The 20,489-nt window shown below is 40.1% G+C and overlaps 1 protein-coding gene across 1 annotated transcript in view; it reads right to left on the bottom strand.

The window, feature by feature from the left end:
• The window catches only part of LOC134540725 (nose resistant to fluoxetine protein 6-like), a 159,327-nt gene extending 141,864 nt beyond the window's left edge, over nt 1-17,463 (bottom strand). The window contains exon 1 of the mRNA XM_063383620.1: nt 17,257-17,463. Within this exon, the coding sequence (XP_063239690.1) occupies nt 17,257-17,440 (184 nt within the window). The 5' untranslated portion in view covers nt 17,441-17,463. The remainder of the gene's footprint in view (nt 1-17,256) is intronic.
• Between the last annotated feature and the right edge of the window lie 3,026 nt (nt 17,464-20,489).

Genomic DNA, 20,489 nt, shown 5'->3' with positions numbered 1-20,489 from the left:
TAAAAATTGTACTTTTACGACACGGAGGTCGGAGTCCTCGGTTCGAACCAGACGAGTGCAAAAAAAAATTAAAAATGACGACCGATCCTTCCCCCTAGGTGACTGCAGGCAGACTGACTCCCACCACTTTTTTTCAAAGCATATATATCGTCACCTAGTATGACGTCATGTCCGCCATCTTGTCTTCGATGCTGGAAGCCATCATCATTGTATCGTCGGCTAGAGTGCGCTGACGCCATGTTAGTTTAACTCTTACCCGCTAGAGTGCAGTAATCATTTATTACTAAGGTGCCCGCCATCTTGAAATTTGGCCGCCATCTTGAAAATCCGTAATTATTTAGCTAGAAATTCGGGAAAAGTTCCAAAATTCATTAAATAAATCACTCATTAATTTGCATATTGATTCGATGGATTCCTGTCCTCGGTTCGATACCCGATCGATGCAATAATGTTTAATTTTATGAAAAAAAAACAATAACTTCAATAAACCATGTTCAACATTCTTAAAGAGACTTTAAATCCTCTACTACCATCATCCTATAAGCCATCAAGACCGCCATATTGGAAATTCGTAATTGTAATGCTAGAGATTCGGGAAAAAGTTCAAAATTCATTAAATAAATTTGTAATCTATATACTGACTGATTGGATCGACTAAGCTCCTTGGTTCGGTCCCTGGATGATACAAAACAACTTTAATTTTAAAAAATACCACTAAACTGTAAGGTTTGAGAAAATAAAAACACCGCAAGTTCTTTTAAAAACTTTTATTACATACATACTACACTACTACAAGTACAAAAAAAATACACAGACAAATTACTAAAGCCTTGTGGATTTCTCGATTTCCGCATCAGCCACCCACGAATTAAAGCGAGGTGGAAAGCCCCACCACTTGACGTAGGACCGTCCATTTCTTCGTTTTATAATCTTTTCCACCAAGTACGTATCGGGATACAACGTAGGCTGAATCTCTTCGGCATAGAAGCCGCCATGGATAGGTTTGTGGTCCAAATCTTCGAGGTAGTAGGTCCTAGGCTCTGATTCACGTACGTGTGTCACACGGAAAAGTTCGGGACTCCAGTTCGCAGTGAAACCTTTCTCGAAGATACCTTTCTGCTTGGAGATTCGCACAATGTCGCCGACGTTAGCTTTACGCTTTCGTGGATCTTTCTTTTTCGTGTTGGAAAACACTGTTTGAAGCAGGCGATTGTCCTTTACGTCCTTTGGCTTCATTTTCGTGGTAGAATGCACAGTGGAATTATACTCGCTTATTAGTTTCGGCAAGATGTCAAGCCACTTGTAATTTCCGTTAGCCGTGAACTTTCGCCACATCTTGGAACGCAAAGTTCTGTTAAACCTTTCGACAACGGAGGCTTTGACGTTACTAAATGTAGAGTAGTGTTTGATTCCATACTTCATCAAAGTCTTGAAGGTCGCATTGTAGAATTCTTTCCCGAGGTCCGTTTGCAGGTGCGATGGTACATGTCCATCACGCAAAATATTGTTCATGGCCTTGGCTACGTCAGTTGCAGTCTTTGATTTGACAGGTCTAGCCCAAGCGAACTTGCTATAAACATCGATGACTGTCAACATGTACTTGAAACCTTTATTCAATCGGGAATACGGTATCATCTCAACAAGGTCCGCCTGGAATAAATCGTCAATTCCACGAACTATGACTTTGCGACGAAGGTATTTCCGTCTAGCAGGAGCATGAAGTTCGCGAGCGATTCCGGTTCGACTCATTGTATGTAGCCGGCTTCCCTCAGTTCTTCAAGTATGGAGACTATTTCGTTGATGTGCGAATAGTTTCCTACGCTAAGCGAAGCATGTAGAATTCTAAGGCGATCAACTAATTCATTAGGGTCGTCCCAATATACATAGTCAAATACCTGACCACTTTCTAGCTTTTTTAAACCTTCGCCATGTATTGTTAGTTCACTGAAGAGATTAGCGAGAATGTCCATTTTTTCATGATCTACGTATTTATATACACCACTATCTGGATCGTTATCGCGAAAATGTGAATTGGTTAGCTCTAGCAGTTTTTGTACTCTTGTAAGTCTTTGTGAGAATATCCTTTAGGCTCCCTGCGAAACAGCAATTCGTACAGATCCGGAGTCCCGCGTGTTTTGAATGCTTCTACGCGCACGATATTTCCTGGTAGAAAAACTATTTCTTTAGCACCGAGGAACCATTTATTATGTTTTCTGTACACTCCATAGGTCGTGTCATTATTCCGGTTCGTAAATGATATCAGGTATGGTCGGACCATTGCATTAACTTGATGTCCCTTTTTCGGTATTTTTTTCTTGTGCATGGACTCTGTACTTGTTAAGTCCTCTTCTTCTCGATCTGGTTCATACTTTCTCTTCTTTACAGTCGGCATTTCATCTTCAACTTCTGCCTTCACAATGATGGCTGGTTCTTCCTTGTTTTTAAGTTCGTCGAGGCGACTAGTGATTGGTTTAAATATCTCCTCATTTTCCATCTCACGTGCAAGTCTGGTTCGTCTAGCAAGTAAATATTTTTCACGAACAGACTGTATAGCTCGATGAAGGTCACTGGCCAGGTCCGACATTGTACTGGCTGAAAACTTATTGCAAGACCTCCTTATATACTTTTTTTATTCGTTCGCAGAAACTTCTTTCTTGTGTTTGGCTGAATCTGAATTTGTTGGCAAGTGAGATAGTGATGCTTTCAGACTACTTTGAAAAGTCCTCAGATCGTCCCGTCTTTGTGCATTCGAAACTTCGATCATGTCGCGAATGCGAGAATCCGAAGCTTCCACGCGCTGGTCTATGGCTACGAGGTACTCAAGTAATTCCTCTTTCACCCCGTCTATTTTTTGAGCCAGTAGAGAAATGTATTTGCGGATAACGTCGTCATGAGACTTGAGAGCAGTACGTCAGTCTCGACTGCTACGACCGAATTTCGAAATGCTATGACTCATGTTTGGCGATAAACTGATCGAAACCTCGTCTGTACCTGCCCTTATATAGAGGCCAGTCCTTTACGATGACTAGAAATCCGTGTTCTTCTTTCCAACACAAGGAGCACATGTCTTTGAATTCCTGAAACGACATGTCGGTGTTTACGTGATCGTCATAAGCGTGGCGTAAATTAAGTTCGTCCATGCGAAACAAAACTATGACATTCGCATTGTCACGCAGCAAATGTTTGGGTATTCTACCGTACGTCTGACACAGGTAAACGCAGTCTACCTTGCCGTGTCTGCCCATGGAAAAGTACTCTTGTATTATGCCTTGTTTCTCGCACATCACATCGTCGAAAACAAACACGGAATTGGCTTTTGCTTCGCTTGGAGGTACAACATCGGTATTATCGCTAAACGGAAAATACTCCAGACCATCCACCGAGCGCAGAACAGCGGCCAAGCGCTGGTACTTTGGCTGTTGCAACGACTTGGAATACAAGTAAACGTTCTCGAACCGAAGACCGTTTGGCTCCTCCAGTAAACTCAGTAAAACACACGTCTTACCACAGTTTGACGGACCCGCCATTATGCATCGTACGGCGGAAGGCAACAGTAAGCCATGTCGTGATTCACGTGCACTAAATACATCGTCTTGCATAATGCGCACGGGCAAACACACGTCTTGCTTGACGACCTGCATTGTACTAAAGTAATTGTATAAAAGAAGCGTATTTATACTTTCTGGTCAGTTGTGCGTAATGACTCGAAGAGGTAAGAACAAAAAACACATCGGCGCAGGACTCGTGAACTCGCTGATAAACAATCTACCATTCGAGCTACACATTCCCGGCTACAGATTCTGCGGCCCCGGCACGAAACTAGCGAAAAGGTTAGCTCGCGGTGACGTGGGCATTAATTCACTCGATGAAAAGTGCAAGCAGCACGATATCGCATATTCATTAAGCAAGGATCTGGAATCCAGGCACCGGGCCGACGAGATATTGGCACAGGAAGCCGAAGATATAAGTAAATCGTCGAACGCGGGACTAGGAGAAAGAATCGCGGCCTGGGGCGTATCTAAAATCATGAAGGCAAAGACGAAATTAGGAATGGGTGCTCGTCGAGCCAGCTCCATCAAGTCAAAGACTAACTCACGTAAGACCAAACGCAAGATCGGTGCAGGCGTGCAGAAAGCCAAGCAAAAATTACAGACTCTCGACAAGAAGATTATAGGAGGATTTCTTCCTTTGCTTTTGCCTGCATTGGGTGCCCTCGGTGGCCTCATCGGTGCAACGAGCGGTATATTGCGGGCAGTCAACACTCCGAAGAATGAGCGCAAGCAGTTAAAAGAAGCACAGCGACACAATGCCAGCATGGAAGCCATTGCCATCGGTAAAAAAAAAACGGCGCAGGACTCTACTTGCAACCTCACAAGACAGGACGAGGCATGAGAAAGAAACGTGTAAAGAGAAAATCCTAAGTTCTTTGCCGAAACGACCGCTCACCAACGTAGATTTAATAAAGTACGCACGCAAACTGAAAATACCAAATTTCCACGGCGTGTTTATGCAAGACACTTTGCCCAGCAAGCCAAAGACACGTGAGCGCGCCATAATTAATTTAGACACGTCGTCGGGTCGAGGCACGCACTGGGTGGCCTATGTAAAGTCTGGAAAAATGGTCGAGTACTACGACAGTTTCGGTAATTTACGGCCTCCGCCAGAACTGCGACAGTACCTGGGCCGGTCCTCTACGTTGTTTTACAATTACGAAACGGAACAGAGGCCTAATCAAACAAACTGCGGACACTTGTGTCTTCGCTTTTTAACAAACAAAAATTAGCTGACAAATAAAAAAAATTGCTACTTAAAGGTTGTGCAGTGATGATAATTTATTAGTCATGTCGATAACACTTACCTTGACAGGTCACGCATCTGAGCTGCGGGCGGTTCATTTCCCGCCTCTGGATTTAGACGGAGAATGGTGTATCGGACTCGTAGATTTTCAAACGTATAATGCCATACCTAATATCGACGAAGAAAATTGCAAGATCTGCTTCCTGAAAAGTGATGGGACCGCTCATGAAATACGGTTACCTGTTGGCTCTTACGAAATTGACGACATTGCAAATTACATCAGGGATATGTTACCACAGGATGTAGACTTTCAACTGCGTGGAAATCCAAACACTCAAAAAAGCATTCTAACATGCAGTGAAAATGTCGACTTTACGAAACCTGGCACCATAGGTACGATGCTCGGATTCGAATCAAAGGTTTATGATACGGGAAGAACGTACGAATCTACACGCGCAGTAAACATTTTGCCTGTGAATGTCATAAGAATAAACTGTAATTTGGCAAGTGGAACGTATCTCAACGGAAGACTAAGCAACATGCTGCACGAGTTTTCGCCGATGGTCCCGCCAGGATATAAACTGGTCGAAGTACCGCAAAGTATCATTTACGTTCCAGTCGTCGTGAAGTGCGCACACGAAGTCGTCGTCCGAATCGTTGACCAGCGAGGACGATTGGTGAATTTTCAAGACGAAGAAATTACATTACGTCTGCACTTGAAGCGATGGGCATAAAGTTCGTAACACCGAACAGTTATAAAAGAAATCGTATTGGCGTGAACAAGAACAGTTCTCTACCAGACATCGGTGCATTAACACCTGACAACATAACGTATCTTCTCAGTATTGGACAAGTGCCGAATAAATATGGAAGACGAAATCCTCAACGTGGAAGATCCAGTCATTTTTGATGACAGCATTACGAAAATGGAATTGCACGAGTACCAGCCTTTCCTGCTCGGACCGTACGCACTACCATCGGAAGTACGCATTGCAGTACAGCACCAAGATATTTGTACTTTACCTTCGCAGTCATTTCTACGTATAAGAGGCACGCTTACAAAAGTGGATGGTACGCATCCGACAACGACGTCAATATCCTGCAATGGTATTCTTCACCTAATCGAGCGCATTACTTATGTACTCAATGGTGTCGAGGTAGACCAGACGAGAGATGTAGGCATAACATCTGCTATGAAAAATTACCTTTTGCTTACGCCAAATGAACTGTCTGCTGCAAAGATGGCCGGTTGGGCTCTCGAGGATGAATATAAGCTTCCGGTTTATGCCGAAGGGAAGTTCGAAGTTTGTGTTCCTCTGTCCATGCTTCTTGGATTCGCTGAGGACTACAAGCATATAATCATTAATTCGAAACAAGAGCTCGTACTGCTTCTAGCCAACACGCACATTAATGCAATTGTCGCCGCTGCAGAAAACCCTCAAGATGTCTCGCTAACACTACAGTCTATCGAGTGGATGCTGCCCCACATCCAAGTGAGCACCGTTGAACGAGTCAAGATGTTGAAGAACATAGAAAATGGCAAGAATTTCGATGTGCCATTCCGATCCTGGAGCCTGGAAACTTATCCTGGCTTGCCTCATAGTCAGCGTATCAATTGGATAGTAAAGTCCAGCTTCGCTACGGAAAAACCAAGATACATCATCGTCGGGCTTCAGACCGGAAGACAGCTCAATGCAGGAGTAAGTCGCTCCGTATTCGATAACTGTCAAATACGCAATGTAAAAATATTTTTAAACAGCGAAAGTTATCCGTACGTTGACATGAACATGGACTTTGAAAGTGGAAGATTCCTTCTAGCATATCAAATGTATGCCAAGTTTCAGCAAGCTTACTATGGGCGGAGACAGTCACCGATACTGAGTCCCGACAGTTTCAAGAACAAGGCACCGTTAATGGTGTTTGACGTTTCCAAACAGGATGATCGAATAAATTCAAACATCATAGACTGTAGGATCGAGATAACGACTAGCGGAAATATTCCACCAAACACCTATGCTTTTTGTCTGATACTTCACGATCGGCTTGCTTCGTACAATTGTCGAGACAAACTTGTGAAAATTCTGACATAAATACTGTTTCGTTTTCGATAATAATTTAGTTACGACCGAGCATTGCTAGCGACAAGATGTACTGCAACCTGCAAGGTTTCCAGAGTCAAAATGGATTCATGCTCAAAGAAATTAGCGTCACCTCTGGAGACAAGACTCGAACCCGCAGCTTCCGACCTCCGTATCCGTGGAAACTACTAGACGAAAAAAGTAAACGGTCGAACGAATGGCTATGTAAATATTATCATGGACTAGAGTGGGACGAAGGAAAAATTCCGTACCACCAAGTGAAAAACACACTTCAAGATTTACTAGTTCAAAACGAAATAATCTACGTTGCCGGACCTGAACAGAAGAAATGGCTACGAGAACTGTGCGACGTTGGAGCAGCTGAAATCGTAGATATACAGACCGACTACGGCTGTCCTTCCCTGCGCAAGCTTAGTGCAATATACGACATGCAGCCATGTGACAAGTTTGAACGTGTCTCTGCCTGTACAAACTCGCAGCTAATGCAGAAATGGCACACACAATGTTAGTAGGAGCCTGCATATATAAATGGCGTACATATGTACGTGCCTTCAGTTGACGTTCGACCTGCAAGAAGATGTTTACGTTTCATCCTGCTAACGTGTACGTGAGCGCAAGACCTAGCTTCAGCAGTGTCGAGTACAGCTACTGGGATTCCGGATATCTACGTACATATACAGAAACCTGTGATGGAGGTGCTCAGCATTGGCGGTTTGCGCACTTTCCTGTGTCCTACGAACCGACTCAGCAGCTGGTAGCTTGTTGCGAACCTGGAAACTGTGCCGTCTATCACATGAGACCACACACAATCCTTCCTGCTAGCATCGCTGAGGTAGTCGCCTCGTCTGCATGTGCAACACCAAACATGAGCGTGTTGCAACCTGTTGCGACCTGTGATGCTTCTACGCAGATGCCCAAACGGTGTGTGTCTCGTCGTCGCAGTTCAGGCAGTGAATCTGTCCCAACTAGCACTGAGCCAAAGCCCAGGCGTAGACGTGGTCACAGACGTCATCGACCATGTCTTGTCGGAGTTGTCAACGTCGCAGAAGATGACCAGCTGGAAACCTGGTTCCTGATCCTGTGGCCTGCGAACCAGTTGGAACCGGAGTCAACGAACCAGTTGGGACCGGAGTCGACGTGTCAGTTCGTGCAGCATTAAAGACTTTGCTTGTGAAAATGCTTGATTCCTTAACCTAATATGTATTTGTGTAATTTTTATAAATAAATGTGTAAAACTTGAACTCGTATGCTTTTTATTTCTACAATTTTTAGGTACCTAATAGGAAAAAAAAATAATTTTAAATACAGACATTACTTTGACTCATGAAGTATACCAGTAGACCACGGGTATATAAGCGAGGTTCAGTCGACTGGACCCGCAGTTCACCTCTGGTCGCGGTGCAGTACGGACGTGCTCTCTCCATTAAGTTTCGTGAGATTTAGTTATGTCGACCGGAATAGAATGTTTACCGACAGCAGCTGGGACCTCGATGGCAGCAACGATGATGGAGTCGGAGATCCCGATACCGACTGCAGAGGAGACCATGGCGGCGGTGGAGATCCCGATACCTGCTGCAGAGGAGACAACGATACGTGCTGTTCCATCATCAGCTGAAGTTTCACCATCTGCATTCCAGACTTCAATTCATGAAGAGCATACATCGCATCAATGCAAATATTGTGACGCATCATTTACTTTCACTTCAAATGCGCGCAGACATGAAAGAAGCAGCTGCCAGAATAATGCTCAAAGAATACTGTTTCAGTGCAAAAAGTGCAATAAACTAATTTCACGTCTTGATAGCTTACATTGTCATTATAAAAAATGCTCCGAGACGTATAATGAACATGGTTATTGATTTGACTCATGTGTTTTACCGGCTAATGAGACTATATAAGTGAGACCCCAGGTGATATGGACTTCAGTCCGTCTCTGGCTGCGGTGATGAACGGCTCGGATAGTTAGACTTGTATAACATAATGGACCAGTATCTATCTATTCTTGAGAACTCGATGGCATCATTACCAGTATCAACACCAACCTGGATCGAAGGTCTACCATCATCAGTGCAGAGCCCGATGACAACGATGTCTACAGCTACACCTGCTCTCTCAGCACAGCGAGAGATTTCGACGCGTGCAACATCTTCTGCAGAGCAGACCTCAACGGCTTCAGAAGTTAACATCTCAGCAGTGTTACAATGGTTGTCAACAGTTCCAGTGGCATTGATGAAGGAAGGTGCATCCAACGGTGTTCCATCATCCGGCTGCACGTACTGCGAGAAGATCAAAAACTTTAAATTACGTGATTATGTAATACACAATTGTAGTGATAACTCTGAACGCATTAAATATCAGTGCAACAGATGTTTAAGCAAGTTTGTACAATATGGAAGATTAAAATGGCACCTCAGGAATTGTGATAGACTGGCTGTACATTGATCGGAATCAAGCTGTATATTTTGTAACAAAACATTGGCAAATATTCAAAGTGCACAACGACACGAAATATATCACTGTCCTTTTAATGAAGTCGATAATTCTGCTTTGTGTGCAAATTGTGGTGTACCAATATGTCGACCTGATAAACTGAATAGACATTTAAAGTCATGTAAAGGACTTAGTCTGTATAGTAAGAAGACTGTTTCAATCGAGTTATCCACAAGGCTTTAGTAAATTGTCTGTGTATTTTTTTTGTACTTGTAGTAGTGTAGTATGTATGTAATAAAAGTTTTTAAAAGAACTTGCGGTGTTTTTATTTTCTCAAACCTTACACTTTAGTGGTATTTATTAAAATTAAAGTTGTTTTGTATCCAGGGACCGAACCAAGGAGCTTAGTCGATCCAATCAGTCAGTATATAGATTACAAATTTATTTAATGAATTTTGAACTTTTTCCCGAATCTCTAGCATTACAATTACGAATTTCCAATATGGCGGTCTTGATGGCTTATAGGATGATGGTAGTAGAGGATTTAAAGTCTCTTTAAGAATGTTGAACATGGTTTATTGAAGTTATTGTTTTTTTTTCATAAAATTAAACATTATTGCATCGATCGGGTATCGAACCGAGGACAGGAATCCATCGAATCAATATGCAAATTAATGAGTGATTTATTTAATGAATTTTGGAACTTTTCCCGAATTTCTAGCTAAATAATTACGGATTTTCAAGATGGCGGCCAAATTTCAAGATGGCGGGCACCTTAGTAATAAATGATTACTGCACTCTAGCGGGTAAGAGTTAAACTAACATGGCGTCAGCGCACTCTAGCCGACGATACAATGATGATGGCTTCCAGCATCGAAGACAAGATGGCGGACATGACGTCATACTAGGTGACGATATATATGCTTTGAAAAAAAGTGGTGGGAGTCAGTCTGCCTGCAGTCACCTAGGGGGAAGGATCGGTCGTCATTTTTAATTTTTTTTTGCACTCGTCGGGTTCGAACCGAGGACTCCGACCTCCGTGTCGTAAAAGTACAATTTTTATAAATAATGTATTAACATTTTATTATTTAATTTTTTTTATAATTTTTAAAACAAATTTCATTAAAATCGGATAATAAATAAAAAAGTTAAAGATGGCGGCCGTAACGAAAATTGCAACGGTGACGTCATCATCCAATATGGCGGAAAACACATCGCCGGAATTTTCGAGAACACACAATGACGTCATCCAGAATGGCGGATCCAATATGGCGGATCCAAAATGGCCGCCGGGGTCAAGGTCAAGGTCAAAGGTAAAGGTCAAACTTGTCCCGTTACGATATGTCCCGTTACACTCCTCCAAGATGGCCGCCGTGACGTCACAATCCAATATGGCGGAGTCGGCTCTCGGCTCCACACCCAGAACCCAGATCTAGGACATACATTTACATACTACTTAGGAGGCAGTATATAAAAAGGATGTGCTACTGTTTGTACCTTCAGTATTTGTCCAACCTGCAAGAAGATGTATCCGTTTCATCCTGCTAACGTGTATGTTTGCGTAAGACCAAGATTTAGCAGTGTTGAGTACAGCTATTGGGATGCTGGGTATCTGCACACATATACGGAAACCTGTGATGGAGGCGCTCAGCACTGGCGGTTTGCACACTTTCCTGTGTCCTACGAACCGACTCAGCAGCTACTATATTGCTGCGGACTTGAAAACGGCGCCGTCTATCACATGAGACCGCACTCAATCCTTCCTGCTAGCATCGCCGAGGTAGTCGCCTCGTCTGCACATGCAACACCAAACATGGATGTGATGCAGCAGGTTGCGATCTGCGATGCATCTACACAGAATAACAAACGACGTGCGTCTCGTCGTAGTTCAGTCAGTGAACCTGTCTCAACAAGCACAGATTCAAAGCCCAGGTGGAGCTATGGTCACAGATATCATGGTCCATGTCTCACCGAAGTAGTCGTTGTCGAAGATGTCCCGTCGGAAACCTGTATTCCTGGGCCCGTGACCTGCAAACCAGCAGGAACCGGAATCGGCGAACCAGTTTGAACTGGAGTAGACGAAACAGTATTAGGAGTCGACAAGACAGTTCGTGCAGCGTTGAATAAAAAAAATTATAAAAATTCTTAATTCCTTTACTTAATATGCATTTGTGTAATTTTTATAAATAAATATGTAAACCTTGAGTTTGTTTGTTTTTTTATTTATATAAATTTAAATTATTTGAATTTGATCGTAATGAAAAAATAATAATTTTTATGTAAAGTCAATATCTTGAATCATGTAGTTTACCATTAGGCCTCTGGTATAGAAGTGCGGTTCAGACTCTATGGAACACTCAGTCCGCCTCTCTTCGCGGTGCAGTGCGGAATGTCTTGTTTGACAAATCTCGCGTTTAAGTCCGTTGTTCTTGAGAACTCGAAGGAATCTTTAACGTCAACCTTGATGAACGATCTACCATCATCATCGCGGACCCTGATGGCACCGACGAAGACAACAGCGACGACGGCGACAGCGGAGAGCTCAAAGGCTGCGGCGTCGGCAGCTGCGGAGATACCAACGACATCGATAACATCAGCTGCATACATTTCTCTGCATTCTGTGATACCGACTTCGACTTGTGATGTTTCATGAGTTGGAGTTTCACCAGTAACATTGCAGACTTTAATGTACGGTGGATTTTCATTGTATTAGTGCAAATACTATGGTACGTCATTTACTAAACCAACAAATACTCGCAGATATCAAAGCAGCGGGTGTCCAAATAATGCTCAAATAATACTGTTGCAGTGCATCCAGTGCAATAAACTACTTTCACGTCTCATTATCTTATGTCGGTGTTATATCTGTACTGGGTATGTTATGTGCATGCAAGAACCTGTTTGCAAATATTGTGGCAGAACCTTTATGCTGGCACAGAGTGCTAGACGTCATTAAAATTTAACTGTCCACTAAACGCATCGATACCGTCGTCACTGTGTGAATGGTGTGGTGTCATATACCGACGCACCGATTATTTGGTAGTCCATTCCAAAAACTGTGAGGTTAGAAACGGAAATTTTGTTGACTCCTCAATTCCACATGACTACACTAAGAATAAATTATTTGTCAAGAAATGCTCAAGACTTTAGTAATTTTTGCTTGTGTTTTTTTTTGTACTTGTAGTTTAGAATTTATGTAACAAATTTTATGTTTGTAAAAGAACTTGTGGTCTGGAGCCAATGACAGTTGGAGCCAATGACCGTTGGATTCAATGACTGTTGGAATAATTACATTCTATCGTAAATTGACGATCGTATCCTACTGATTTGAATCTTTGCACGTGTACGTACTTTTCTTTAGCTGGAATTCCTTTTACTTTTATTTTACGTTCAAAGGAGCGTCCTTTTCGTTAAATGTTCTTCCTTTTTGTAAAATTTTCGTCGAAATGTGCGTCCTATTCGTTAAACAAGCTTCCTTTTTGTCGAATGGCCTTCCCAATGTACGTCCTTTTCGTTAAATGTGTGTCTTTTGTATACATAAAATTGTTGATTTCCTTAAATAAACCTATACTCTTTTTTGTTTCTGGGCACCATTCAGAAAAGGAGTTATTTTTTAATCTTAAAGTGGCTGTAACAATTTAAGTATTAATTTGAGGGATATAAAGTAAAAATAATAATTACCCTTTTAACAACATATGTTTAACGAGATGTTACTAATGTTTTCTTTAAAAAAAAGCATGTGTACACACGTTAGAACACACGTTAGAAGTAAGTAGTACTTCTACGGCATTACTGAACTATTAAACTATAAAATTTTGAAACATATTTTAACATTTATTAAGTGTATGTACTTTGCTTAAACGACAAAATTAATTATGTAAATACTTCCTACAAACATACCTTAAACTTATTGAGCCGATTCATCATTTAAAATTCATCAGTAAAAATTTTATCACGAAATTATTTTATTATACATGGTGTCAAATATATGTAGGCTAACAAATTATTTTGTCTCTTTACTATAACAAACGTTCCCCTATCTCTACATTTCAAAGTTAACTAACTGTTTTCAAAATTGTAGAGCGTATTTTTAAGTTGTCATTATTTTTATAACTATGAATTAAAACATATAATATTAAAGGATAGTTAAACTATTACAAAGTTTTATTAAATAATACTTATGCACAATGTAAATTCTGTGATGTTAATAAAAACAATATATACTGATAAATCACGTGGGGCCGCAATTTTTTTTAGATTTCTGAGACTCCCACAGATGGCAGCACCGTGGTTACGCATTTCCGTTCCAATAGACTTCCGTTCCGTTCACGAAATTACTAATACCAAATGTTGTGGAAGCCTATACCATAAGCTTAGATGTTAACAAAAAATATATTCAAATATAGTCTCAAAATAAAGTAGATGTATATCGCAAAACATTACATGTTTACAAAAATTAAAAAAATTTGAAGCTCTACTGATTTAACCAAAATGTTATTTTGACGTGACAAAGTCTAATAAATCGATGAACGCCGGCTGAACGCACGAAAAAGTCTCCCGTTACGCACATTGTCCCGTTACGCTGTGTCCCGTTATGCTCATTGTACGCTTGCGCTGCATTTATTTCTCTTCCACTCGATTGGAACAACCATCGATTTGACTTTTTTGAGGCACATTAAACTTGAAAAACTCTCATTCGTTTCCTACTTTTCCTATCATCGTCCTATCCTTAACAGAATAACACAGATTGGAAGAAGTTAAATAGCAAACATGTATAACAGTTATAGTTAAAATAATCTCTTCGTTAAAGTACCTAATAAACATATTTGAATTAATGAGTGAAAATAAAACTAAATTTATCAATTAAATTGAGGATTTCATTTCACTCCTTCTTTTTATCCATACAAAATAGTGATACATCAATAAAAATGATTTAATTTTATTCATAAAAGTATGCAATCATTTCATCAATGTTTTGTTATGACGTTGTCACGTTAAACTATCGTCCGTAAACCGACTTTAAAGACAACCAATTTTTGACGTGACAACGTCTAATAAATCGATGAACGCCGGCTGCACGCACGAAAAAGTCTCCCGTTACGCACATTGTCCCGTTACGCTGTGTCCCGTTACGCTCTCTGTACGCTCACGCCGCATCTGTCTCTCTTCCACTCGATTGGAACAACCATCGATTTGACTTTTTATTTATATTTGTGACCCAAATCACGGATATAACTTGTTCGAGTATGTTGGCCCAGTACCGCGATGATGTGGTTGAACTGGTTCCAGTGACGGCGGGAGCTGCGACCGTTACACGGCCTCCAGCAGCTTCACTGTTGAGGCCTGGTCGCGACCACTCACACGTGCGTCTACCTCGGCGCCTCTCTGGGCGCGGCCAGCAGCATCTGCCCTGAACGCTGCTCCCATCTGGCACACATCGCTCTATTCCTCTGTTGATAATGTTGTGTGGTTTACGTCATGTTTATCGAACAGTCATCAGAGAGTTGAATCAGGCAATTCATTGTCACCCTGGCACCTAGTCAGCTCAGGTGTTCCACAGGCCCCCAACCCCCCCGCATGGTAGTCTCTTCTTCTACTCTGTCCAACTCTTCTTCCGGAACCATCCTTCTGTTTCCTGTGATCAACCTGCTTGCCAATAATGCATGGACTTTTGCATCCCGCATGTAAGTTCTCAGGGTTTTCCCTGTGTCTATGCAGGTTTTACCTGGGCCCAACCTATCTAGTTTATAGTCTAGAATAGTCAGTGAGGGGAGTTAGTCATGGCGCCAATTGCTGCCATGGCTGGCCAATCCCCCTCCTAGCACACGATGCATGCACCCTCTCCCGCATGGCTAACCCCTGCATGATTAGAGCGTATAGGCTTCGGCCTGAGACGCACTTAGAGTCTCTCCCTAACCCAGACCCCTCCCAAATACACTTAGTTTTTATTTAGGTTAGGAAAAAAAACGAATTACAGGAATACGTGCTTGGCCCGCTCTTGTTTTTCTTGCACGTTAGTGATCTTCCTTTTTCCATTAAGCACTGTCGATACCACTTATATGCTGATGATTTACAAGTTAACTGGTCTTTTCTACCTCATGATTTAATTAATGCTATAAGTAAGTTGAATATGTATCTTTATTGTATTTATCAATGTTCGATAAAAATTGTTTGCGAATAAATCCTTCTAAGTCAAAGGTAATAATTCTAGTGACAAATGCTATGCTCTCTGTAATATATTCATTTAACATACCTGCAATAATTTTAGATAAACAAAAACTGGACAGTTCGCCAATAGTTAAAAACCTGGGTATTATGCTTGATAGCTCAATGAACTAATCTCAGCGTGTAACTTTGATATTTAGACGGGCGTTCGGCGCATTGCATGGCCTAAAGCATCTTGAAAAAAGCTTTGGTAGACCTGCGTTTAAAAAATATTTAATTTAGTCGCTTATAAACCCAATTTTTTATTACTGCGATAGTGTTTATGGCGATTTACCCGAGGTGCAATGCAAAAGGTTACAGCGTATTCATTTTTTTTTAATTTAAAGAGTCGTGAGCATATCTTCTCGTAGTACAATCGGTTATCTTAGCTAAAACTGTACAAAAGATGACAGTTCCATTCTATTTTATTGCTTAAGAAAATATTAATGACACAGGTCCCATCCTATCTTGCTGACAAGTTTCAGTTCCTCGGTTCTCGTCATGGTATAGATAGGCACACGTTCTAAGAGTTATTGTTTCTTTTCTCATCCCTAACATAAGACAGCTGCAGTGGCGTAGCCAGGATTTGTGTATGGGGGTTGTTAAGAAACATGCCCCCCCCCGTATTAAAGCGGGGGGTCCGGGGGTCCTCCTCCGGGAAAATTTGGATTTTAAGGTGTAAAATAGTGCTATTTTAACAGTTTTTGGTACTTAAATTTAAATATTGTAATGGTAAAATTTTTATTAATTTAAATATGACATTTGTTTGAGTGATGAATAAGAAATTAATTAAAGATTTAGTGCTAGGGGCGGGGGGGTTGAACCCCTAACCCCCCTCCCCCCCTGGCTTCGCCCCTGGACAGCTGTATACTCAAAACGTTTTCTGTGACTTCTGCTCGTGCCTGTCTTCAGACTTCCCTTTCTTTGTTTATGAAAACATTATTTAGGTACTTGTTTATATCCGGTGACCAGTCTTAGCTTTGGTATCAGATATATGTGTGATTTTAATACGTGTGAATGTGCGTGTATATCTATGATTTACTGTAAGAAAATGTGTATATATATAGTTTATGTCTTAGTTTTTTTACATAAATGTTTAGGTTATTATATATCTTTAAATTTTAATAACTTTAGCATTAGACAGATTTTAAAAAGGCCTTTTTATAATACATCTTTAATGTCTTTAAAATCGCTCATGTGTATAATATGGGCAATTTTTATTGTCTTTGACGTGATATGTTAATTCAGTTTTTATTTATATATATGTGAAAATTTTAGGTATTTCTAGGCTATATTATTTATCAAGTTTATTTTACATGTACCTTGTTAGTAAAGATGTATGAGGTTAAGTGTAAGACAGATAAGGCGGTACGCCTTAACTTCTCTACTTAAAATAAGGCAATAAATAAATAATTTGAAGTCAAGAAAGTAATATGGTAAACACCACGCTTGCTTCACATAACGTAAGTATACACAGACTAAAGAAAATATAATGAACAATGAGCAAAGACCCTAAATATAATCTTCTGAGAATCTCAATTTATGTTTCACATGGTTTTCCAAAAGCAATCAAGGCCTAATCATTCGTCAAATTAATAGTTTCCGTACTTGTATGTTAACTTTTGTAAAGACCACGCTGACGACATAACCCTAATCACAAATACCATTTTAAAGTTTTATTAAAGCGTGGTGTCGTGGAATGTGCTCTGAGATGGTAGAGACTCACTCTGCACGGCCCACAGCGTGTAGTTGTCTAGTTCCTGCAGGAACATCCTGGAGTGGTTGTAGCAGCGGGGGTCTGCTATATGCTCGGAGGAAGCCACTACTGCAGGCAGGATGGGCGCTGTGCTGTACCACTTGTGGGCCAGTGCGGCCTGCAGAAGGCAGCAGGAAGCCACGAGCGCCAGCATCCTCACCCAGCCGGCTCTGCGCGAACACTGACCGAGGGTAAGGTATCGCGGTTTCAATGTCGTGCTGAGAGAACCTGTTATATTCTCTGCATCTCCCTCGCAGTGGGTGCATTTTTCCTCAAGTTGAATGAAGTACCTTGACAAACGTGTTTCCGGGAATTTGTTTCGAGTCTCCCGATTACGTAATTTGCTAAGCGCACAATTACACCTTTAAAGGTTCCGTGTCAACGGCATTATGCACAGCAAATTATAACCTCCGTCTTAACTACTGGTGTATCATTGGACATCTAAAAGTCTTCAAATATTGTTATAAACGCGACATTGACGGTTGCTACATGCGGAAGTCGTATCACAGGGGTGATAACCTAGTGCTCTCTTAATAATTATAGAGCAATTATTAACTGTTAAGTGGCTTGATGTGAAATAATTAAGATTTCAGTAAGATTTCTACGACAACCTTTTTATTCTAAAGAAAAAGTATTTATTCATGCTGTTAAAGAACATTATATATTGTCCATGTTGTCTATTTTTATATAGCTATTTTTTAGTTTCATAAACATGCTCTAATTTTCAGGAATCCTACTATCATCTAAAGTGTCTTTGTAAAATTTAAAAAAATATATATATATCTAATAGTTACTTTTCGTACGAGATATCACGTTTAAATCCTGAAGGGTCGGGTAGAAACAAAATTTGGCTCTTAGATTTTAGCTAACAGTTTTGTTAATCGAACCCCTTTCACATAACCTTCCAATACATTAACCGCTAATTTATATTCATCGGAAATCAATTGTTTTAAAACAAAAAGTTTCCTTGATTCTAATGTATGGAATATGATGCTCATATGCAAATTAAGAACAATACAATTTTTCTGTAGCTTTATGTTTTATACATTTTAGACGACATATTTGATATTGCTCTTAAAAAGGTAAAATCAAACTGCATATAAACTTATCGTCCGGAACATATCAAGGCAGTCACAAGGGCGACATTCAAACTTTGATTTGGCCGTGGAAAATTCTACCCTCAAATTTTCTACTGTTAAGTGGTGAAAGCTCTTCGTCAGACAACTTATCGTGCTGGTCGCCGGGTATAGAGAGTTTTATACGTAATATATTAATTAACTAACTTAAAAGAAGGTTCAGTAAAAAAATACTTATTTAAAAAAACACAATTTATAGAAGTTTATTTTAACAATATCATTAAATCTATGGTTGGTATAATTTAAATTTTATTTATAGTTTTGTATAAAAGCTGAAGATGGGACTGGGTTCTGGGTGAGGATGAGGATGGGGTCAATGACCTGTAGCTCTGACGTCAACGCGGCCATCTTGGACTCAGAAACGACTTGAAATTGCTCTAAAAATACACAAAATTCCTAAAAATTTTCCCGATTTCGAGGAAATATATTCCCGTTTAGAGGGAAAATTTCCCGTTTTAGTACTCAAAAATGCCAACGGCTTGAAATGTCCACATATTGAGGCTTAAGGATCCATATCTACAGCCTCCGATAAGCCTCCGAGGTCACGACCTTGACAATTAGGATGCCATTGTCGCCATTTTTAATTATGACATAACTGTTGGCACTATAGTTATGGCTGCTATCTTAAAAAACCGTAATTTTTGCGCTAGAGAATTCTGAAAAATTGTAAAATTTACATTAATTTAATTAATGTTTAAAAAAATATATTTTAAAACTGCGCTGTATATATTGTTATGCTTACCATCTTGGATTCTAGAAACATTGCAATTTTTTTACACCTGACATCTCGGTCGTGTATGTCATAATCATTGCGCGTTTCGTTACAGACACCATCTAGGATTCTATATCGTTGCACTTTTCGTTACGCCTGCTCTCTTGAAAATCGGTAATAATTATTAAGTTATAATGGGAAAATATTTAAAATATATTTCAAAAAAATTATTAATCAAATATTAATTAAATCATTTTTCAAAACACGCACTTACATTCTTGGTTCAAACCCGGTGAGAGCAAAAATTAAAAAAAAAAAAAGATGATAGATCATGTCTCCACGGGAGCCGCCGGCAGATTGTATTCCCACCACCAATGCCATGGTATATACATCGCCAGCAGGTATGACGTCATGTCCACCATATTGTTTTAGTCTGCTTAAGTCCGCCATCTTGGTACTGTATGATGTCATTGTTGCGCGGTTCGGTATGGTTACCAGCTTGGATTCTACATTATTGCACTTTTTGTTACGGCCGCCATCTTGATAATTCGTAAATTTTTATCCTAGAAATACGGGTAAAAGTTAAATTAAATTAAAATAAAAACGATCTGCCATCATGTATTATGCCATCACGACCGCCATCTTTAAAATCTTTAATTTTAATGATAGATATAAGGGAAAAAAATAAAATACATGAAACAATTTGATTAATTAAATTTAAATATAATAATATTCAAAACAGGCACTTACGTCCTTTGGTTCGAACCTGGTGAGGGCAAAGAAAAAGAAAAATGTTTATAGATCCCACCTCCACGGAAGCCACCGATAGACTGACCTCCCAACTTGCAATGCCATGGTATAGGCCAGAAGGTATGACTTCATGGCCGCCATATTGTTTTTGTCTGCTGGAGACCACCATCTTTTTTTTCGTCTGCTAGAGTGCACTGCTGTAATGTTAGTTTAAATTCTAACTGATATAATGCAGTATTATTTTATTATTACTGTGACACCAGTCATCTTGAAATTTTGACATTTTAGAAATTCAGAAATTCGGAATTACCTACTTAGCTAGAAATTCCGGAAAAAATTTCAAAATTCATAAAAAATCAATTATTAATTTAATGAATTATTCGATCGTCTTGGTTCAATACTTGGTCGATAATTTAAATAACAAATGTCAGGTTAGAGAAATAAAACTCCACAAAAGTACGAATAAAAAATTCATTGTGTTATTTCTACTCTAATACAGAAACACTTGCAAAAGTGAACAATCTAATAAACATTTAGTCCTGCATTGGTGTGAAATGACTTATTCTCAGCTCCAATGGGTTAATACTAGACAGAGACAAACCATA

Source organism: Bacillus rossius, chromosome 17 (genome assembly GCF_032445375.1).
Source record: "Bacillus rossius redtenbacheri isolate Brsri chromosome 17, Brsri_v3, whole genome shotgun sequence".
Classification (NCBI taxonomy): domain Eukaryota; kingdom Metazoa; phylum Arthropoda; class Insecta; order Phasmatodea; family Bacillidae; genus Bacillus; species Bacillus rossius.
Note: the sequence above shows the minus strand (reverse complement) of the source record. Positions and strands in the feature narration are given on the sequence as shown.